The sequence below is a fragment of the Herpailurus yagouaroundi genome, unplaced genomic scaffold (assembly GCF_014898765.1).
Source record: "Herpailurus yagouaroundi ecotype Mexico unplaced genomic scaffold, PumYag 192, whole genome shotgun sequence".
Classification (NCBI taxonomy): domain Eukaryota; kingdom Metazoa; phylum Chordata; class Mammalia; order Carnivora; family Felidae; genus Herpailurus; species Herpailurus yagouaroundi.
Window position 1 is genome coordinate 26,836,068 of NW_024412423.1, and position 19,034 is coordinate 26,855,101.

The following is a 19,034-nucleotide window of genomic DNA, read 5'->3' on the forward strand; positions in this document are numbered from 1 at the left end:
GAGCGTACTATTCCTTAATTCCTAACTAAGGGCTTTAAACTAATTTCTCCTTTTTTCTGGCACCTCTGAATTCTTATTTAGGGCTGTTTTCTGGTACATTAAGCACTTGTCTTTCCCTGTTTTCTCTTAATTCATAGAAGTCTAGAAAAAGCAGCGAGGTACCTTAGAATTGCCTGTTTTTCATACATACATTGATAGAAAGAACATAAACCTTGAAAGTAATGATTATCTGCCTTTAAGGAGGTGTTAAAGACTATTGAATTTAAAAATTTTGCATATTTTGACAATTTAAACTCCATACACAGTTAGATATGTCTTTGGTGGTCCAAAGAAGTTGTCAAATGTATTTTAAAATGATGTGCTTCTTTCTAAGAACTGTGCAAGTCAACTGTTTAATGAATATTTTCTTTTTGTCCTAGAGCATTTTCATTTGCTTTTTGGACATTGTTTTCAGGAATTTTTAGACTCTGTGGTTTTTTGTTTTTGCTTTTAAGTAGTCTCTACACCCAGTGTAGGGCTCAAACTCATGACCCTAAGATGAAGAGTCACATGCTCCACCAACTAAGCCAGCCAGGTGCTCCTAGATTCTGTGTTTCTAATTGTGAGAATATATTAGGCATTACTAGGCTTATTAAGGAAAATAGAATTCTTGACACTATTTTAACTGCAAAAATGAAATGGAAAATATTTTTTCTTTAAGATTCTTTGATATTATTAGAGAAAATGAAGAATCTAAAGCTATTTCAAGAATTTTATGTATTTATTTATTTTTGTTGTTATTTTTAATTTTTTGAGAGGGAAAGAGCATGAGCAGGGGAGGTGCAGAGGGAGGGAAAGAGAAGGAGATAGAGAATCCCAAACAGGTTCCACACTGTCAGAGCAGAGCCTGACACGGGTCTCAAACTCAGGAACTGTGAGATCATAACCTGAGCCGAAATCAAGACTTGGATGCTTAACCGACTGAGCCACCCAGGCACCTCTGTTTTTAATTTTTTTAAAGATTTTATTTTTGAGTAATCTCCACATGCAATTTGGGGCTCAAACTCACAACGCTGATACCGAGTCACATGCTCTACTGACTCAGCCAGTCAGGTGCCCCACAAGAATAATTTTTAAAAATTATGTTCTTCTAAATTATAAATATAATACGATCAAAGGTAGGTAAAGCAATATGAAATGTATTAAGTAGATAATAAAACCTTCCTATTGTTAAGGTTTACATATACTTCCAGGCTTTTTCCTGTGTAGCTTTATAAATGCATGTATATATTTAAACACACATAATTTTTAAAACAATGAAGTAAGTGTCACATTACACAAAATGTATTGTAACTCCCTTTTTTCACTTAATTTATTGTGGGCATCCTTGTATAACATGGTATGTCTCTTTCTCCTTGTTTTGTTTTGTTTTGTTTTGTTTTTAATCATTTTGGGAAAGAGTGGGAGAGAGGGAGAAGGAGAGGGAGAGAGAGAGAGAATCCTAAGTAGGGTGTCAGTGCAGAGCCCATCGCAGGGCTCGATCTCTTGAATTGGGAGATCATGACCTGAGCCCAAATCAAGAGTCAGATGCTTAACCAACGAAGCTACCCAGGTGCCCCACTTTCTCCTTCTTTTAAAGGGTAAGATAATATTCTCTTGCTTAGATGTATCATGATTTATTTTACAGTTCCTTATCGAGGGATATTTAGGTTATTTCCTCTTTTCCCATATTACAAATAATTATGTAGTTGATATTCATTTATAATTTTTCTTATTTGTGCAGGTATCTTTATAGGACAAATTATTAGAAAGTGGTATCACTGTGTCAAAGAATGTATACACTTAAAGTTTTGCATTTAAAAAATTATATATATATAAAAAGAAAGGGGCGCTTTGGTGGCATAGTTAAACGTCCGACTCTTGACACTTGATATCACAGTTTGTGAATTTGAGCACCACATCAGTCCCTGCTCTGAAGGTATACAGCCTGCTTAGGATTCTATCTCTCCCTTCTCTGTGCCCCTCCCCTGCTTATGCTTTCTCTTTCTCTCTCTCAAGATGAATAAATAAACATTAAAATTTTTTTTGAATTTTGATAACTTGTCAAATATGCTCCCACCCTGCCAACTTGTACCAGTATACATTCCTATTAAGTTTTAGAGGGCCTTACACTTCAGTCATTTTTATTGTCAATTTCATAGTTTATGTTCATTTGATATCAGTAAGTTGCTTGGTAGCTCTTTATAAATGATGATATAAGTTTATTGGATGCTAATTTTTTCAGTTTTTATTTTGCCTTAACTTTATGGTGTGCTTAATTATATAGAAATTTTTACTGAAATTAAAAATGTTTAATATCACATGTATTAATCTTTTATTTCATGGTTTTGGGGATTTGGTCTCATGCATAGAAAAGCCTCCTCTACATCAGCATTAGAAAATACCACATAGTATAATAGTGCCTTTCAGTCTTTATTTTAAATTTTTTTTTTAACGTTTTATTTATTTTTGAGACAGAGAGAGACAGAGCATGAACGGGGGAGGGGCAGAGAGAGAGGGAGACACAGAATCTGAGACGGGCTCCAGGCTCTGAGCTGTCAGCACAGAGCCCGATGCGGGGCTCGAACTCACGGACCGCGAGATCGTGACCTGAGCTGAAGTCGGACGCTTAACCGACTGAGCCACCCAGGCGCCCCTGGTCTTTATTTTATACATTTAGATCTTCAGTCTACTTGGTATTTATTTTTGTGAATGGGGTGAATTAGAGATCCATCTTAATTTTCAAATGATAATCACTTCCTGAACAGTGTTTCTGAAATAAGCCCTCCCATCTCCTTTGATTTGAAATGTCAATTTACAAATGATCTAGGGCTTTTTTCTTTTTTAAGTTTATTTATTTTGAGAGAGAGAGAGAGCATGCACATGCATGCAGAAGGGGCAGAGAGAGAGGGAATGAGAGAGAATCCCAAGCAGGCTCCCACACTGTCAGCACAGAACCCAACGTGGGGCTCAAACTCACAAACTGAGATCATGACCTGAGCTGAAATTAAGAGTCAAACACTCAACTGACTGAGCCACGTAGACACCTCATCTCTTGTATATCCTTGATATAATTATCTGTTTCTGTGCAGATAACATACTGTTATAATTTTCTTTCTTTTTTAAAAAATTTTTTAACATTTATTCATTATTGAGAGACAGAGCATGAGAATGGGAGGGGCAGAGAGAGGAGGAGACACAGAATCTGAAACAGGCTCCGGGCTCTGAGCTGTTACCATAGAGCCTGATGCGGGACTCGAGCTCACAAACTGTGAGATCATGACCTTAGCTGAAGTTGGACACTCAACCGACTGAGCCACCCAGGTGCCCCTCATGCTGTTACAATTTTCATGGCATTCTAATACATTTAAAAATTTTTTTTCAACGTTTTTATTTATTTTTGGGACAGAGAGAGACAGAGCATGAACGGGGGAGGGGCAGAGAGAGAGGGAGACACAGAATCGGAAACAGGCTCCAGGCTCTGAGCCATCAGCCCAGAGCCTGACGCGGGGCTCGAACTCACGGACCGCGAGATCGTGACCTGGCTGAAGCCGGACGCTCAACTGACTGCGCCACCCAGGCTCCCCCCCCTTTTTTTTTTTTTTTTAAATTTTTTTTTTCAACGTTTTTATTTATTTTTGGGACAGAGAGAGACAGACCTAATACATTTTATATCTTATTGGGAAAATTTTCCCTTCTTTCTTTCCTTGTTGTTGTTCTTCAAAACTTCATCAACTATTTTTCTCTCGTTTGCAGCAGTGATCAGGCAATGATATTATCATCAAAATTTTCTATTACAGCAGTATCTGATTCCTCACTGAATCTAGACAAAAAGATTTATTGGCAAGTTAGACACCTAATAGCCCCACTAGACTGTGAGTTCTGTAAGGACGGGAACTATGCCTTATCCCTTTTTGTCTTCCCAATGTCTGGCAAATCACAAGCATGTAATAAATATAAGAATGAACTTATTTCAATTTATACTGTTATCCTAGAAGATGGTTCTAGGTGGCTATTCAACCAAAGGGAGAAACTGTTGGATTGTTTGTTATAATAGTACAGAATATTCCCTTTATTACTACTGAAAAGAGTATAGATAAATATGATCTTATACTAGAGATCTTACAGTATGACTATATATTTTGAAAGAACTTTCATTTTCCTCAATGAGCCTCACGTTAAGTTACATTTGGAATTAGGTAGGGAACAAATTAATATGATGTGCATTGTAAAGATGGAAAGACTAAAACAGGTGGTTATGTGATGGCTTTTGACATTAAATGTGGCAAAATTGATATCAGCCTTATGTTCTGAATGTCAGCCTTATCTATGGAGACTCTGCCGGTTTTGCCCTATATAGTAGTGTTTAGAAATGTAATTACGGGGCGCCTGGGTGGCGCAGTCGGTTAAGCGTCCGACTTCAGCCAGCTCACGATCTCGCGGTCCGTGAGTTCGAGCCCCGCATCGGGCTCTGGGCTGATGGCTCAGAGCCTGGAGCCTGTTTCCGATTCTGTGTCTCCCTCTCTCTCTGCCCCTCCCCCGTTCATGCTCTGTCTCTCCCTGTCCCAAAAATAAATAAACGTTGAAAGAATTAAAAAAAAAAAATAAAAATCAAACAAGAAATGTAATTACAATTTGCACTTTATGTTTTTTCTTCCCCTGTGCTGCCTGATTCATTGACGCATGCTGAAGGAATTGGCAAATTGTCAACTGCTGATGGTAAAGCTTTTGCAGACCCTGAGGTACTCCGGAGACTGACATCCTCAGTAAGTTGTGCACTAGATGAAGCTGCTGCTGCACTGACCCGAATGAGAGCAGAAAACAGCCACAATGCAGGACAAGTAGACACGTATGTGTATATAATGAATTCTTCTGGATATTAGACATTTTCTGGAGTGGACTTTGGGGAAGTAACAAATTTTGGTCAAGTGTATCTTTTGGAGGGAATTATAAACTTTAGCTAAGTGGCTATTAGAATGGCTATTAATGTTTTAAGTATATATATATGGCGTTATATATATATGTATATAAAAATAGATGTTATATTTTTATTCTTGCATTCTACTCATATTCATTGAGCATTCTTGTGGAATGAAAATACCACAAGTGAGAAATCCAAAGTGAATAAAGATCTGATTTCTATTTCTAAGGCAGTTACTTACTCTAATGATTATCCTAGTACACTCTAAACTGACTGCGTAAGTAATAATAAATGAAATAGGTTGCTCTAATCCAAGTGCTTGCTACTCAAATATGATTCGTAAGTAGCAGTAGCAGCAAGCAGCTCCTTAGATCTCATTAGAAATGCAGAATTCCAGACCTCACCTCAGAGCTACTCAATCAGAATCTGTATTTTAACAAGAAAAATGGGTGATTCATGTGCATATTAAAGTTTGAGATTTATCAATTTTTTTTTAATGGTTATTCATTTTTGAGAGACAGATAGACAGTCAGTGTGAGCAGGAGAGGGGCGGGGCGGGGGGGGGCGGCAGGAGACACAGAATCGGAAGCAGGCTCCAGGCTCTGAGCTGTCAGCACAGAGCTTAATGCGGGGCTCAAACCCACAAACCACGAGACCATGACCTGAGCCAAAGTTGGACACTTAACCAACCAAGCCACCCAGGCACCCCTCTTTTTTTTTTTTAAGTTTTGGGGTTTTTTTGTTGTTGTTGTTTTAAGTAACCTCTACACCCAACATGGGGCTTGAACTCACAATCCTGAGATTAAGAGTTGCATGCTCTACTGACTGAGCTAGCCAGGCTTCCTGATTTTGTTAAACATTCTGTAGTAAAATTTTTACATAGATTGAAACTTCTGTTACCAAATAAAATTTTAAACCATGGAATTATATCCCAAATGTCTTTGGGGATTGTTGCATTGGTAGAGTTTAAAAACTTGTACATGTACTTTATTTAAAATTTAATATGACAATATGTTAGAACATTTCACAAAATAAAAATGACAGCTGTTTTCATATTCACTTATTGCCTTTCTGGCTTGGTTGGCCTACATGAATAATTAGTATTGCAAACAAGATGTTCAGCACACAAAATGTTCATGCAATTTTTTTCCTTACCATATCAACATTTTTCTATGTATGACTCTTTGTATTTAATGTAATTTATTTTGAGAGGGTTCTGAGTCTTTCTGTGTTGGCTAATTGTTGATGGTTTTGTTTTCAGTCGTAGTCTGGCAGAAGCTTGTTCAGATGGGGATGTGAATGCTGTTCGTAAATTGCTAGATGAAGGCAGAAGTGTAAATGAACATACAGAAGAAGGAGAAAGTCTGCTGTGTTTGGCTTGTTCAGCAGGGTATTATGAATTAGCACAAGTAAGCAGAAATTATCTTGAGTGATTGAAATTGTGGAAGGATTTTGATTTTTGTTATCACTAATAAAAGAAATTGTAATTAGAGGGCAAGTTCTTTCCTTTTAGGCAGTGGGTAAAATAGAAACTGTACATAATTAATTTTGTTGCCTACACACGCAATTGGGCATGGTCCATTTTTCTGCTCAAAAATTTTTTTACTCAGAACTCTTCCTAATGAATAAGAAGCACATAGAAATAATAGTAATATTTTAAAACATCCTTAGAAATAATACACAGCTATAATGGAAAGTAGTGATTTATTTTCATTTCATCCAGATTACCTCAATTCTTATTGTTTTTTCTGTCTGTTTTAGCAGTATTGGGAAATACCCATGTGTTTACCAGATAGTTTCTGTTTGGGGACTATAGTTTTGCTGTTCTCTTGCTCGATAATCCCAAGCATAACACAAATTCTTTGAAAAGAGCAGTTAACATTTTATCATGGGTTGGCTAATGTGATTACCTACATTACCTAAAGATTAATATGTAATGGAATTGTAAAAAATAACGTCTAACTTAGTGTTTTAAGTGGTGAGCACTGGCATATTTTCCCAAAAGGTGGTTATTTTTTTATTTTTCTTCACCCCCACTCTAAAAGAATATCTTTCCAGATTCAGTATATTCTCTAGAAGTACTATTAGTAGTAAGAATTGACATTCCCTCTGTGTGTATGTGTTTTAAAGGTATTGCTTGCTATGCATGCTAATGTTGAAGATCGAGGAAATAAAGGAGATATAACTCCCCTGATGGCAGCATCCAGTGGAGGTTACTTAGATATCGTGAAATTATTACTTCTTCATGATGCAGATGTCAACTCCCAGTCAGCAACAGGTAAGTAGAAAGTGATGTGTAAATTTGAGGAAAGGAAATTGATATATTTAATTGTAACCTGAGAGATAAAAATTTGATTTTTACATCTGCGCAACAGTGGTGAACCTACAGAAAAATCTTAGCCATTGTTCAGGATCTCTGAGTAAAATATACATTAATTGATATCAAAAGACTGAGATTGTGTTTGCCTAAGAGTGACAGTTTTTCTTTTGGGGACACTTTCTTTTTTGCCATAATGATATGTAACATATAAAGAGGCAAAATTATGAACTGTATCTCTTATAATTCTTTATCTCATTTAAATCCAACTCTCTTGTCTTTAGATTATAAATTAACCTGAGATTATTTACCATGTGGTAAATAATTTTCATGTCAGGCATACCGAATGCGTTTACTATTAAGATATTCTTGTGGCAGAATGAAAGTTATTATAGTAAGGGCTGTTCTTTTAGTTATTTGTGTTTCCCAGACACACAGACTGGAGGAGCCTTGGTCATGTGTCTTGAGTTATAAGTATAGTTTTAGTGGTAGGATTCCTTGGATTTAGTGAGGCAACAACATAATTTTTAAAAATTTGCATAATGAAAGCATATCAGTGTTTCATACCATTAAGTGAATATTAAATGTAGCCTTATTTTTTTTTAATGATTTTTTAAAGTGAATTTATTTATTTTGAGTGAGCGTGAGGGTCCATGCAAGAGGGGAAGGGCAGAGAGAGAGGGAGAGAGAGAATCCCAAGCAGGCCCTGCACTAACAGTGAGGAGGAAGCCCCTAGGAAGTCTTGCTCATTTTAAAAATAAATTAGGTGAGATGCCTGGGTGGCTCGGTGAGTCAAGCTTCTGACTCTTGGTTTCGGCTCAGGTCATAATCTCATGGTTCATGAACTTGAGCCCCATCCCCGGCTCTGTGCTGACAGTATGGAGCCTGCTTGGGATTCTCTCTCTCCCTCTCTCTCTGCTCCTCCTCTGCTCATGTTCGCTTTTGCGTGCATGCGCTCTCTAAATAAACAAACTTCAAAAAAAATAATAAAATAAACAAGACTTCCCAGAAGGATTTGTAGACCATTTTGCTGACCACTTTGTCTTAGTTGTAATAATAGTAATATGCTTAATGTGTAACATGGTTGAACAGTTGAATTCTGAACACATTGGATTCTTTAATGTTACTCTTCTTGCTGAATCTTTAAAACAGTCTTCTTTAGTCTCATACTGTTGGATAGTTAAACCACTTCTCTTACCCCCTCTAATAAATAAAAATCCTCAAAATAAAATCAGGAAAGAAAGAAGTGGCAAACCAAGGGATAATGACCTTGTAAAGAGATTTTTCTTTTGAAGGAATTATGCTGAGGGGGGTTTATATCTTCCTACTTCATTAGCTTGTCAAGTGAGATTAAGTGTCATTTAAAAAAAATCCCCCCTGGGGCGCCTGGGCGGCGCAGTCGGTTAAGCGTCCGACTTCAGCCAGGTCACGATCTCGCGGTCCGTGAGTTCGAGCCCCGCGTCGGGCTCTGGGCTGATGGCTCAGAGCCTGGAGCCTGTTTCCGATTCTGTGTCTCCCTCTCTCTCTGCCCCTCCCCCGTTCATGCTCTGTCTCTCTCTGTCCCAAAAGTAAATAAACGTTGAAAAAAAAAAATTAAAAAAAATCCGGGGAAGGGGCAGAGAGAGAGGGAGACACAGAATCGGAAACAGGCTCCAGGCTCTGAGCCATCAGCCCAGAGCCCGACGCGGGGCTCGAACTCACGGACCGCGAGATCGTGACCTGGCTGAAGTCGGACGCTTAACCGACTGCGCCGCCCAGGCGCCCAAAAAAAATCCCCTTTTAGCTTATTTTTATCTAAAATAGTCTACGTATCATTCAAAATGATTCTTTTTTTTCAGTACAGTACAATTTAGGAATATTTAACATTTTCTTTCTATGTATATTCATGTCTTAATTTTCTTTTACCTTTCCTTTATACATTTTATTCGTAAGACAATTCATTGTTTTAGGTACATTTCCCATCTGACACATATCTTTAGCAGGAAGAGAAGTAAATTGACCTGTTTATAATAAATCTTTTAATTAGTAAGAAAATTAAGATTGCTACTTCTAACCAATAGAACAAAAAAACTTGAGATGATAGTTTTAGTGGTTTATGTAAAGGAATTGAAGAGGTAGAGCTCAAGCATGGCATAATTATAATTGTCTCCATTTTATCATAATTCTATATTTCTTTTTGGCTTCTGTTAGGAAATACTGCACTAACTTATGCCTGTGCTGGAGGATTTGTTGACATTGTGAAAGTGCTACTTAATGAAGGTGCAAATATAGAAGATCATAATGAAAATGGACATACCCCCTTGATGGAAGCAGCCAGTGCAGGTCATGTGGAAGTTGCAAGAGTTCTTCTGGATCATGGGGCAGGCATCAACACTCATTCAAATGAATTCAAAGAAAGTGCTCTTACCCTTGCATGCTACAAAGGTACTCTCTCTATATATGAATATTTATATATATTTTTCATATCAACTTTGAATATTTGAATTATGAGGGTTCTTTTTTAGTGTGTATATATTTTGAGCAAGAGACAGAGAACAGAGAGCACGTGCATGTGCATGTGCACAAGCTGGGGAAGGAGCAGAGAGAGAGAGAGAGAGAGAGAGAGAAAATCCCAAGCAGGCTCCATACTGTCAGTGCAGAGCCCAATGTAGGGCTCGATGTCACGAACCATGAGATCATGACCTAAGACGAAATCAAGAGTTGGACACTCAACTGTCTGAGCCACATAAGCACCCCGAGGATTAAATATTTGAATTAATTTTGTATTACTTAGGTTTTCCTTGTGCTATCAAATTATCTAGCTTCTAAGAGATTATATGGAAAGTCCATTTTAGTCTGTATCTCATAAAGTATAATTTAACAGTGTGTTTATTATTTTAATTTCTATTTATTCAGGTAGCTATGAAGTCAATAAAAACTTGTAGCATAAAACTTGAAGGTTTCTGTTATTTAATAACTTTTGTTTTATATGATTTTTCCAACTATTACTTCAAAAATAAAGCACACTCAGACAACAGTAAAAATAATAATCACAGTTGATATAGAAAACTTGAAAAACACAGAATAGGGTAAGGAAAAGAAATTTTACAATGACATGTAATGTTACCCCCTAAAGATGAAGGCATGTAAACAGTATTTTAGTATATTTACTTCCAGTGTGTTTTTTAAGCATATATACATAAACATATGTATAATTTTTAAACTAAACAACCAAACTTAACTGTTTTGTAGTGTGCTTATTTTATTTAGCTATATGTCATGAACATTTCCCATCTCAAGTAATATTTTTCTAACACAGCTTTTGGTGGTCACATAGTACTTCACTATTTCAGGAGTGGGTTAGGCTGCGCATGTCATGAAACCTAAATTAAGAATTATTTGAACAAAAGAGAAGCTTTTTCTTTTTTACATAAATCAAGTCCAAGGGTAGGCTGTCTAGAGCTAATTTAGCAGCAGTTCCACTGCTATCAAGATCTCAGAATTCTCTTTTTTCTGCTCTACCTTTCTAGTATGTGGTTTCTATCCTCAAAGTTACCTACACTCCAAAATGGTAGCTAGAGCCCCAGCAATCCATATTCTAGGAAGGATGAAAGGGTAAGGGCAAAATGGGGAGCGTCCTTCAATTTAGTAAGCTACCTTTAAGGAATCTTCATAGAAGTTCTGCCTTATAGCTACCACTTATATCTCACTGGCTACACATAACAAGGGAGGCAGGGAAATGTAGTCTTTTAGTCAGGCATGTTGCCACTCAGATAAAATCAGAGTTCTACTATTAAGGAAGACTGAAAGAGTGGGTATTGGGTAGGGAACTCGTAGTCTTTGCAAATACTTCAGATGGATGCACCATAATGCCTATTGTTGGACACTTGAATTGTTCCCAGTTTTTCACTATTATTAAAAACACTGTAATAACATCCTTGTGTAGACATCTTTGCCTAATCTCTGATTATTTCCTTAGGATAAATTCCTGGAAGTGGAATTGCTGGGTCAAAGGGTATGGACATTTTTAAGGCTTTTGATACATATTGCCAAATTGCCTTCTAGAAAGGTTGAACCAATTTACACTCCCACCAGCAGTGTTTGAGAGTGCCCTTTATCCCACCCTACACCCTCACCAACACTGGGTATTATCATTCTTTTTAATATTTGCCATTTTGATAATAGAAAATGGTGTCTCATTTTAATTTGCATTTGTTTAATAGGAAGGTTTAAATTTTTTTTTTCAGTTTAGTAATCATTTGCTTTTCTTTTTTAATAACCATTTCATGTCCTTCATCCATTTTTCTACTGGAGTGTTTTTTTCTTGCTGACTATTAAAGCTTTTTATATATTAAATGTATCCAGAGGGTTGAAATTATTTTGAAAGGATTATTCTATGCCTGTTCATTTCCACAGTGAGTTTATGGTCATTATGTTAATGCTGTTTTTATGAAAAATATGATGCAAACATACTTTACCTGGCATTTGATTTGATTTCGGTGTTTTGATATGATAGTTTGATAAGTAGTTTATAATAGAATATATAATAGTATTATTGCTTTATTTAACTTGAATTATGTGCTTTGAACTAATTCAATCTTTAAAACCTAGATACCTTGACGAGAGCCTGCTTATTAGTTTGGATTGGCTTTGTAAAAGTGTCATTGCTTTATTGAATGAAAAATTAATTCTCTTATAAACTTTTGTATAGATACCTGAAAGAAAATGATTCCTCATTTTAATTCTTACATATTAAATTAATACTCAGTTCTTTAGAAATACAATTTTAAAATTTGTGTTCTTTTCTTTAAGGCCATCTGGATATGGTTCGCTTTCTACTTGACGCTGGTGCAGATCAAGAGCACAAAACAGATGAGATGCACACTGCCTTAATGGAGGCTTGCATGGTAATTTTAAATTGCACTCACTTGAAACAACATTATTGAAAAACAATGTTTTGTTTAACCTTTGTTTTTGTTTTTGTTTTGTTTGTTTTGGAAGAGAACTTTTTTTAATGTTTATTTATTTTTGAGAGAGAGATAGAGTGTGAGTGGGTGAGGGGCAGAGAGCAAGGCAGACGGAGGATCTGAAGCGGGCTCGACTCCAACAGCAGAGAGCCCGATGTGGGGCTCAAACTCAGGAACTGTGAGATCAGGATCTGAGCTGAAGTAGGATGCTTAACTGACTGAGCCACCCAGGTACCCCAGAAGAGAACTTTTTATTACTTTTATGTACAGAAAATTCAACAGCATACACTTAGCCCAGTTTGGTGGACAGTTATTTAGCCTTTCCTTTTTCCAACTTGGCAATGCAAACCACTGACTTTGGACCCTGTACGTTGCTTCCCCAGTGATAGTGGATCTCATCATATCTGTCGTTGTAATTGGTTCTGATAGCTTCCACCAGCTTAGGCAGAGCTTCTTTGTCTTCCAAGTTAAGCTGTGTGAAGTCAACAGTGGTACAGGTCTTTCCGTGGGCCAGAAACCCCAATCTGGGCCTTCCCCTTGATAAAGCAGTAGGGAACCCCCATCTTAAGACACAGGACATGTAGGAAGTCAATCAGCTCAGTGGGATCCACATCATGTGCAGTTACTACCAAGTGAACCTTCTTATTTTCTATTGAGGTGGTGATAGTATTAACCCCAGCTTGAAGGACAGGTGGCCTCTTACTGGGGACATCCTCTTTCCCTGCAGCTTTCTTCTCAGACCAGGTCAACAGTCTCTCCTTCTTCTCTTGCTTTGTCTCTGTTCTGTATTTATGGGCCAGCTTAAGCAGTTGAGTAGCTGTTTGGTGGTATAGAGCCTGGGTGAACTGGTTAATTGCAGGAGGCACTTTTATTTTATTTTTATTTTTTGTGCGGAAGGCACTTTTAAAGTTTATTTATTATTTATTTTGAGAGAGTGTGTGTGCATGAGCAGGGGATTCGCAGAGAGAGAGGCAGAATCCCAAGCAGGCTCCATGCTCACAGTATGGAGCCTGACGCCAGGCTTGAACCCACAAACTCTGAGATCATTACCTGAGCCGAAACCAAGAGTTGGATGCTCAACCAATTGAGCCATTCAGGTGCCCTCGGGAGGCACTTGTACATGTTCATAGAGTTTATAGCCCTTTGCCACTATAGGTGGATGTAGTGGGGCCATTTGACAAAGCAGGTAAGGTTCCTTTTGGGCTGGATATCCTGTCTGATGCCAAAATTCTTGGACCTTTTCTCAGGTGGAATTGACCACCTTTTTGGCCTCCTGCTTCTTCATTGCAGCAGGGGCCAGAGCCACCTTCCTCCCTGTAACCTTGTTTCCTTTTGGCATCTTGGATGGCTGGAGGAGACTTGTTTAACTTTAATCGGAAATCTGTCAATGTAGGAAGCACTACAAAAGGCAGGCTTGGCTCTGTCATTTCCAACACACCGATAGACTTATTCCCCCCCCGCTTTTTTTTTGTTTTTGTGTTAAAAGACATATAACGGGGCACCTGGGTGTCTCAGTCGGTTGGGCGACCGACCAGCTCAGGTCATGATCTTGCAGTCAGTGAGTTCGAGCCCTGCATTGGGCTCTGAGCTGACAGCTCAGAGCCTGGAGCCTGCTTCAGATTCTGTGTCTCCTTCTCTCTCTGCTCCTCCCCTGCTTGTGCTCTGTCTCTTTCTGTCTCTCAAAAATGAATAAACGTTAAAAAAATTAAAAAGACACATAACATAAAATTTACCATCTTAGCCATTTTTAAAAGATTTTATTAAAATAAATAAATATTTTATTTTTAAGTAATCACTACACCCAACATGGGGCTCAAACTCACAACCCCAAAATCAAGAATTGCATTTCTAACAACTGAGCCAGCCAGCTGCCTCCCCCATCGTAGCCTTTTTGTTAAGTGTACAGTTCAGTGGTATTAAATACATTAATAATGTTATGTAACCATCACCACTGTCCATCTTCATAACTCTTTTCATCTTGTAAAACTGAAATCCTGGGGCGCCTGGGTGGCTCAGTCGGTTGGGCGTCCGACTTCGGCTTAGGTCATGATCTCGTGGTCCTTGGGTTCGAGCCCCGCCTTGGGCTCTGTGCTGACAGCTTGGAGCCTGGAGCCTGTTTCGGATTCTGTGTCTCCCTCTTTCTCTGACCCTCACCTGTTCATGCTCTCTGTCTGTCTCAAAAATAAATAAATGTTAAAAAAAAAAGTTTAAAAAAAAAAACCTGAAATCCTGTACTCATTCAATAACAATTTCCCATTCCCTGCTTTCCCTAGCCCCTGGAAATCACCATTCTATTTTTTCTCTATGATTTTGGCTACTCTAATTATCTTGCTGAAGACTAATCATACAGGGCACCTGGGTGGCTCAATTGGTTAAAGTGTCTGACTCTTGATTTTGGCTCACGTCATGATCTCAGGGTTGTGAGATTTAGCCCTGCATCAGGCTCTGCATTGAGCACGGAGCCTACTTAAGATTCTCTCTCCCTCTCTCTGCCCCTCTCCTGCTCTTTCTCTCTCTCTACAATAAAAAATGAAAGAGTAATCATAAATGTAATTATAGTAAAACCTTGGTTTGTGAGTATAATTCATTCCAGAATCATGCTTATAATCCACAGCGCTTGTATATCGAAGCAAATTTCCCTGTAAGAAATAAGGGAAACTCAGATGATTCGTTCCACAGCCGAAAAATATTCACATAAAAATAATTGCAATACAGTAATATAATAAAAAACATTAAATAAAATACAAAATATAAAGAAAGATAAACAAATTAACCTGCACTTCCCTTTGAAAACATTCATGGCTGGTGTGAGGGAGATGAGAGAGGAGGGTTATTGTGTAGGACGACTTTCACTATCACTAATGGAATCACTGCTGTCTATTTGCTCAGTGGAATCTTTTTCTTTTCATGCAAATTTAACAAGTAACCTACTCAATGACACTTAGTTTTGCCTCATTTTGAGGATTTCCTGGAAATGTGACTTTGCATTGTCATTAAACAGATTCATCGCTCACACTGCTACAGCCTTGTATGGGTGGTACTTTTCTACAAAATTTTGCAGTTTCCCACATTTTATACAGCTCCCTAATCTCATTTCAAGTGAGGGATTCCTCTGCTTTTTCTCCTCCTCTGCAAACGAGATGCAAATGTAGACTTATAAAATCTTGCATTCTCTGCCACTCACATACCTCATTTGTACTTCTTGATGATTTCCTTCTTAACTTCCACTGTAATCACCTCTTTATTCTTAACACCTTTCTTTTCAACCTATTTCTGCATGGGGTCCATTTTATATGCTCCCATGGCTGTTGACTATAGTACAGTATTAATAAACTCTTGTCGTATGCTGTATTTAATGTAACTGGCAATAAGACAGCACAGGAAAGGGTCTATATCTATCTGCAGGCAGCCTGACCTGGAATGAAGCAAAGCATTCCTAAACTTCCTCTTGAATGGAAAAGCAAAGGACTGTCCATAGGTGCTTTGAAGTGACAAAAAATACACTTGTGCCAGTTGTGGGCACTTTCTTGTGCTCTGAAAAATCACTATTTTTTGCCAAATACTGTGGCTTGAGCCCAAGCATCTGAGCATGAGAGATGATCACCCACAGTCCAGCAGCAAGCAAGTGAGAAAGGGAGAGGGAGAACCATTGACTCAGTTTGATCATGTGATGTTCAGCATTACATACCACTCGTATTGCAAGACATCGCTCGGTTATCAAGTTAAAATTGATTAGAAATGTTTGCTTCTCTTGTGGAACCAACTTGCAGAACAAGTTACTCAAAATCCAAGGTTTTACTGTAATTAATTAATTTAAAAAAGAGGAATCTTACAGGATTTGTCTTTTTTTGACTGCCTTATTTCACTTGTCATATTTTTCTCAAGATTTATCCAAATTGTAGCATGTGTCAGAATTTCCTTACTTTTTTAAGGTTGCATAATGTTTCATTTTATGTATATAACATATTTTGCTTATTCATTCATCCTGTGGTGGACACTTGGGTTGCTTCCGTGCTTTAGTTACTGTGTATAATACTGCTTTGAACATACCTGTACAAGTAAGTATCTGATCAAGTCCCTGCTTTCAGTTCTTTTGGGTATATACGTAGGAGTGGTATTGCTTGATCATATGGTATTTCTGTTTTTAATTTTTTGAGGAATTACCACTTACTGTTTTTCCACAGCGGTTTTACCAGTTTTATATTTCTACAGTGTACAGAGGTTCCAATTTCTCCATATTCTCACTAACACTTGTTATTTTCTGGGGTTTTTTTTTGATAGCAGCCGTCCTAATGGTTGTGTGGTGGTATCCCATTGTGGTTTTGATGTGCATTTCTCTAATGATCGTGATGTAGATCATCTTTTCATGTGCTTATTGGCCATTTGAGTATCTTCTTTGTTGAAATGTCTATTCAGATCCTTTTACTGTTCTTGAATTAGGTTGGTTTTTTGTTTTTGAGTTTTAGAATTTCCTTATATATTTTGGATATTAATCTCTTAAACCCATTATAAATATACCCAAGTATTTTCTCCTATTCTGTTGGTTGCCTTTTTACTCTGTTGAATAGTGCCCTTTTATATAAAAGCTTTTATTATTTATTTATTTTAAAGTTTATTTATTTATTTTGAGAGAGAGACAGCGGGGAAGGGGCAGAGAGGGGGAGAGAGAACCCCAATCACACTCTGCTGACAGTGCAGAGCCCGATGCAGGGCTCAATCCTAGGAACTGTGAGATCCTGACCTGAGCTGAAATGAAGAGTTAGACACTTAAATGACTGAGCCACCCAGGCGCCCCTGTATGTAAAAGTTTTTAGTTTAATGAAATCCAATTTGTTTATTTTTTCTTTTGCTGCCTATGCCTTTGGTATTATATCCAAAAAATCATTGCCAAATCCCATGTCATGAAGTTTTGTCCTATGTTTTCTTCGAAGAGTTTTATAGTTGTAGGTTTTTTATCCCTTTTGAGTTAATTTTTGTGTATGGTGTCAGGTAATGGTCCAGCTTCATTCTTTTGCATGTGGATGTATAGTTTTCCCAGCATCATTTATTTGAAAAAAACCTGACCTTTCCTAATTGAATGGTTTTAACATCCTTGTCAAAAATCATTTAGCCATATATGCAAGGGTTTATTTCTGGAATCTTAACTTTCTTCCTTTTGTCTAGGTGTCTGTCTTTATTCCCATACCAAATGTTGTATTTATTATAGGTGTGTACATGTTTTGAAATCAGGAAGTGTGAATCCTCCTCCTGCTTTATTCTTCTTTTTCAAGATTGTTTTCAGGGTTCCTTTAGATTCTTGTTGGTTTTTTTTTTTTTTTTTAATGTTTATTAAAGAGAGAGACTGAGTACAAGCAGAGGAGGGGCAGAGAGAGAGGGAGATAGAAAATCTGAAGCAGGCTCCAGGCTCTGAGCTGTTAGCACAGAGCCAAACACAGGGCTCAAACTCACAATCCGTGAGATCATTACCTGCACTGAAGTCAGACATTCAACCTACTGAGCCACCCAGGTGCCCCCTTTGACTTTTCTCTCTTTTTCTATTCTCTTTCTCATTTATTCTGCTCTAACCTTTATTATTTCCTTCCTTCTGCCAGTTTTGAGTTTCGTCTTTTTTCAATTACTTTAATTCATTTCTAGTTTGTGTAATTTTTAAAAAAAATTTTTAAGTTTTTATTTTTATTTTAATTCCAGTATATTTAACATACAGCGTTAGATTAGTTTTGGGTGTACAATAAAGTAATTCAGCAGTTGTGTACTAGTGCGTATCATGGTGAGTGTACTCTTTAATCCCCATCACCTTTTCACCCATGCTCTCCCCACTCCTCTTCCCCTCTGGTAACCATCAGTTTGTTCTTTGCAGTTAAGAGTCTATTTCTTGGTTTGTCTCTCTCTTTTTTTCCCCCTTTGTTCATTTGTTTTGTTTCTTAAATTCCTCACATGAGTGGATTCTCTAGCTCCATCTATGTTGTTGCAAATGTCAAGATTTCATTCTTTTTTATGGTTGAATAATATTCCATCGTATATATGTACCATTTATTTGTCCATTCATCTATTGATGGACACTTAGACCACTTCCATAATTTGGTTAGTGTAAATAATGCTGCAATAAAAACAGGAGTGCATATATCCTTTTGAATTAATGTTTTTGTATGCTTTGGATAAATATCCAGTAGTACAAATCGTGGGGTAGTTCTATTTTTAATTTTTTGAGGAACCTACATACTCTTTGCCACAGTGGCTACACCAGTTTGCTTTCCCTCCAAATAGTGCATGAGGGGTCCTTTTTCTCTACATCCTTGCCAACACTTGCTGTTTATTGTGTTGTTGATGTTAGCCATTCTGATGGGTGTGAGGTGGTATCTCTTTGTAGCTTTGATTTGCATTTCAGTAATGTTGATCACCTTTTCATGAGTCTGTTGGCAATCAGTATATCTCTGGAGAAATATCTATTTGTCTTCTGCCCATTTTTAGTTTGGTTATTTGTTTTTTTGGGTGTTCAATTGTAAACGTTCTTTATATATTTTGATACTAACACTTTATTGCATATGAAATTTGCAAATATTCTCTCCCATTCAGTAGGTTGTCTTTTAGTTGTCTTGATTGTTTCCTTTGTTGTACAGATGCTTTTTATTTTGAGATAGTCCCAATTAGTTTATTTTTGCTTTCATTTCCGTTGGCTCAAGAGACATATCTAGAAAAATGTTGCTATAGCCAATGTCACAGAAACTACTGCCTGTTCTCTCTTCTAGGATTTTTATGATTTCATGTCTCACATTTAGGTCTTTTGTCTTTTATTCACTTTAAATTTATTTTTATGTATTGTGTGAGAAAGTAG

General features: G+C 37.3%; 1 protein-coding gene and 1 pseudogene across 4 annotated transcripts in view; one reads left to right on the forward strand and one right to left on the reverse strand.

Moving 5' to 3' along the window:
• ANKHD1 (ankyrin repeat and KH domain containing 1) overlaps window positions 1–19,034 on the forward strand; it is a 134,740-nt gene that overhangs the window by 31,152 nt on the left and 84,554 nt on the right. For all 4 annotated transcript variants that reach the window (XM_040444675.1, XM_040444677.1, XM_040444676.1 and 1 more), the window contains exons 3-7: window positions 4,711–4,867; window positions 6,201–6,348; window positions 7,070–7,217; window positions 9,447–9,680; window positions 12,048–12,142. In XM_040444675.1, the coding sequence (XP_040300609.1) occupies window positions 4,711–4,867; window positions 6,201–6,348; window positions 7,070–7,217; window positions 9,447–9,680; window positions 12,048–12,142 (782 nt within the window). The remainder of the gene's footprint in view (window positions 1–4,710; window positions 4,868–6,200; window positions 6,349–7,069; window positions 7,218–9,446; window positions 9,681–12,047; window positions 12,143–19,034) is intronic.
• On the reverse strand, window positions 12,371–13,547 carry LOC121010814 (60S ribosomal protein L7a-like; annotated as a pseudogene).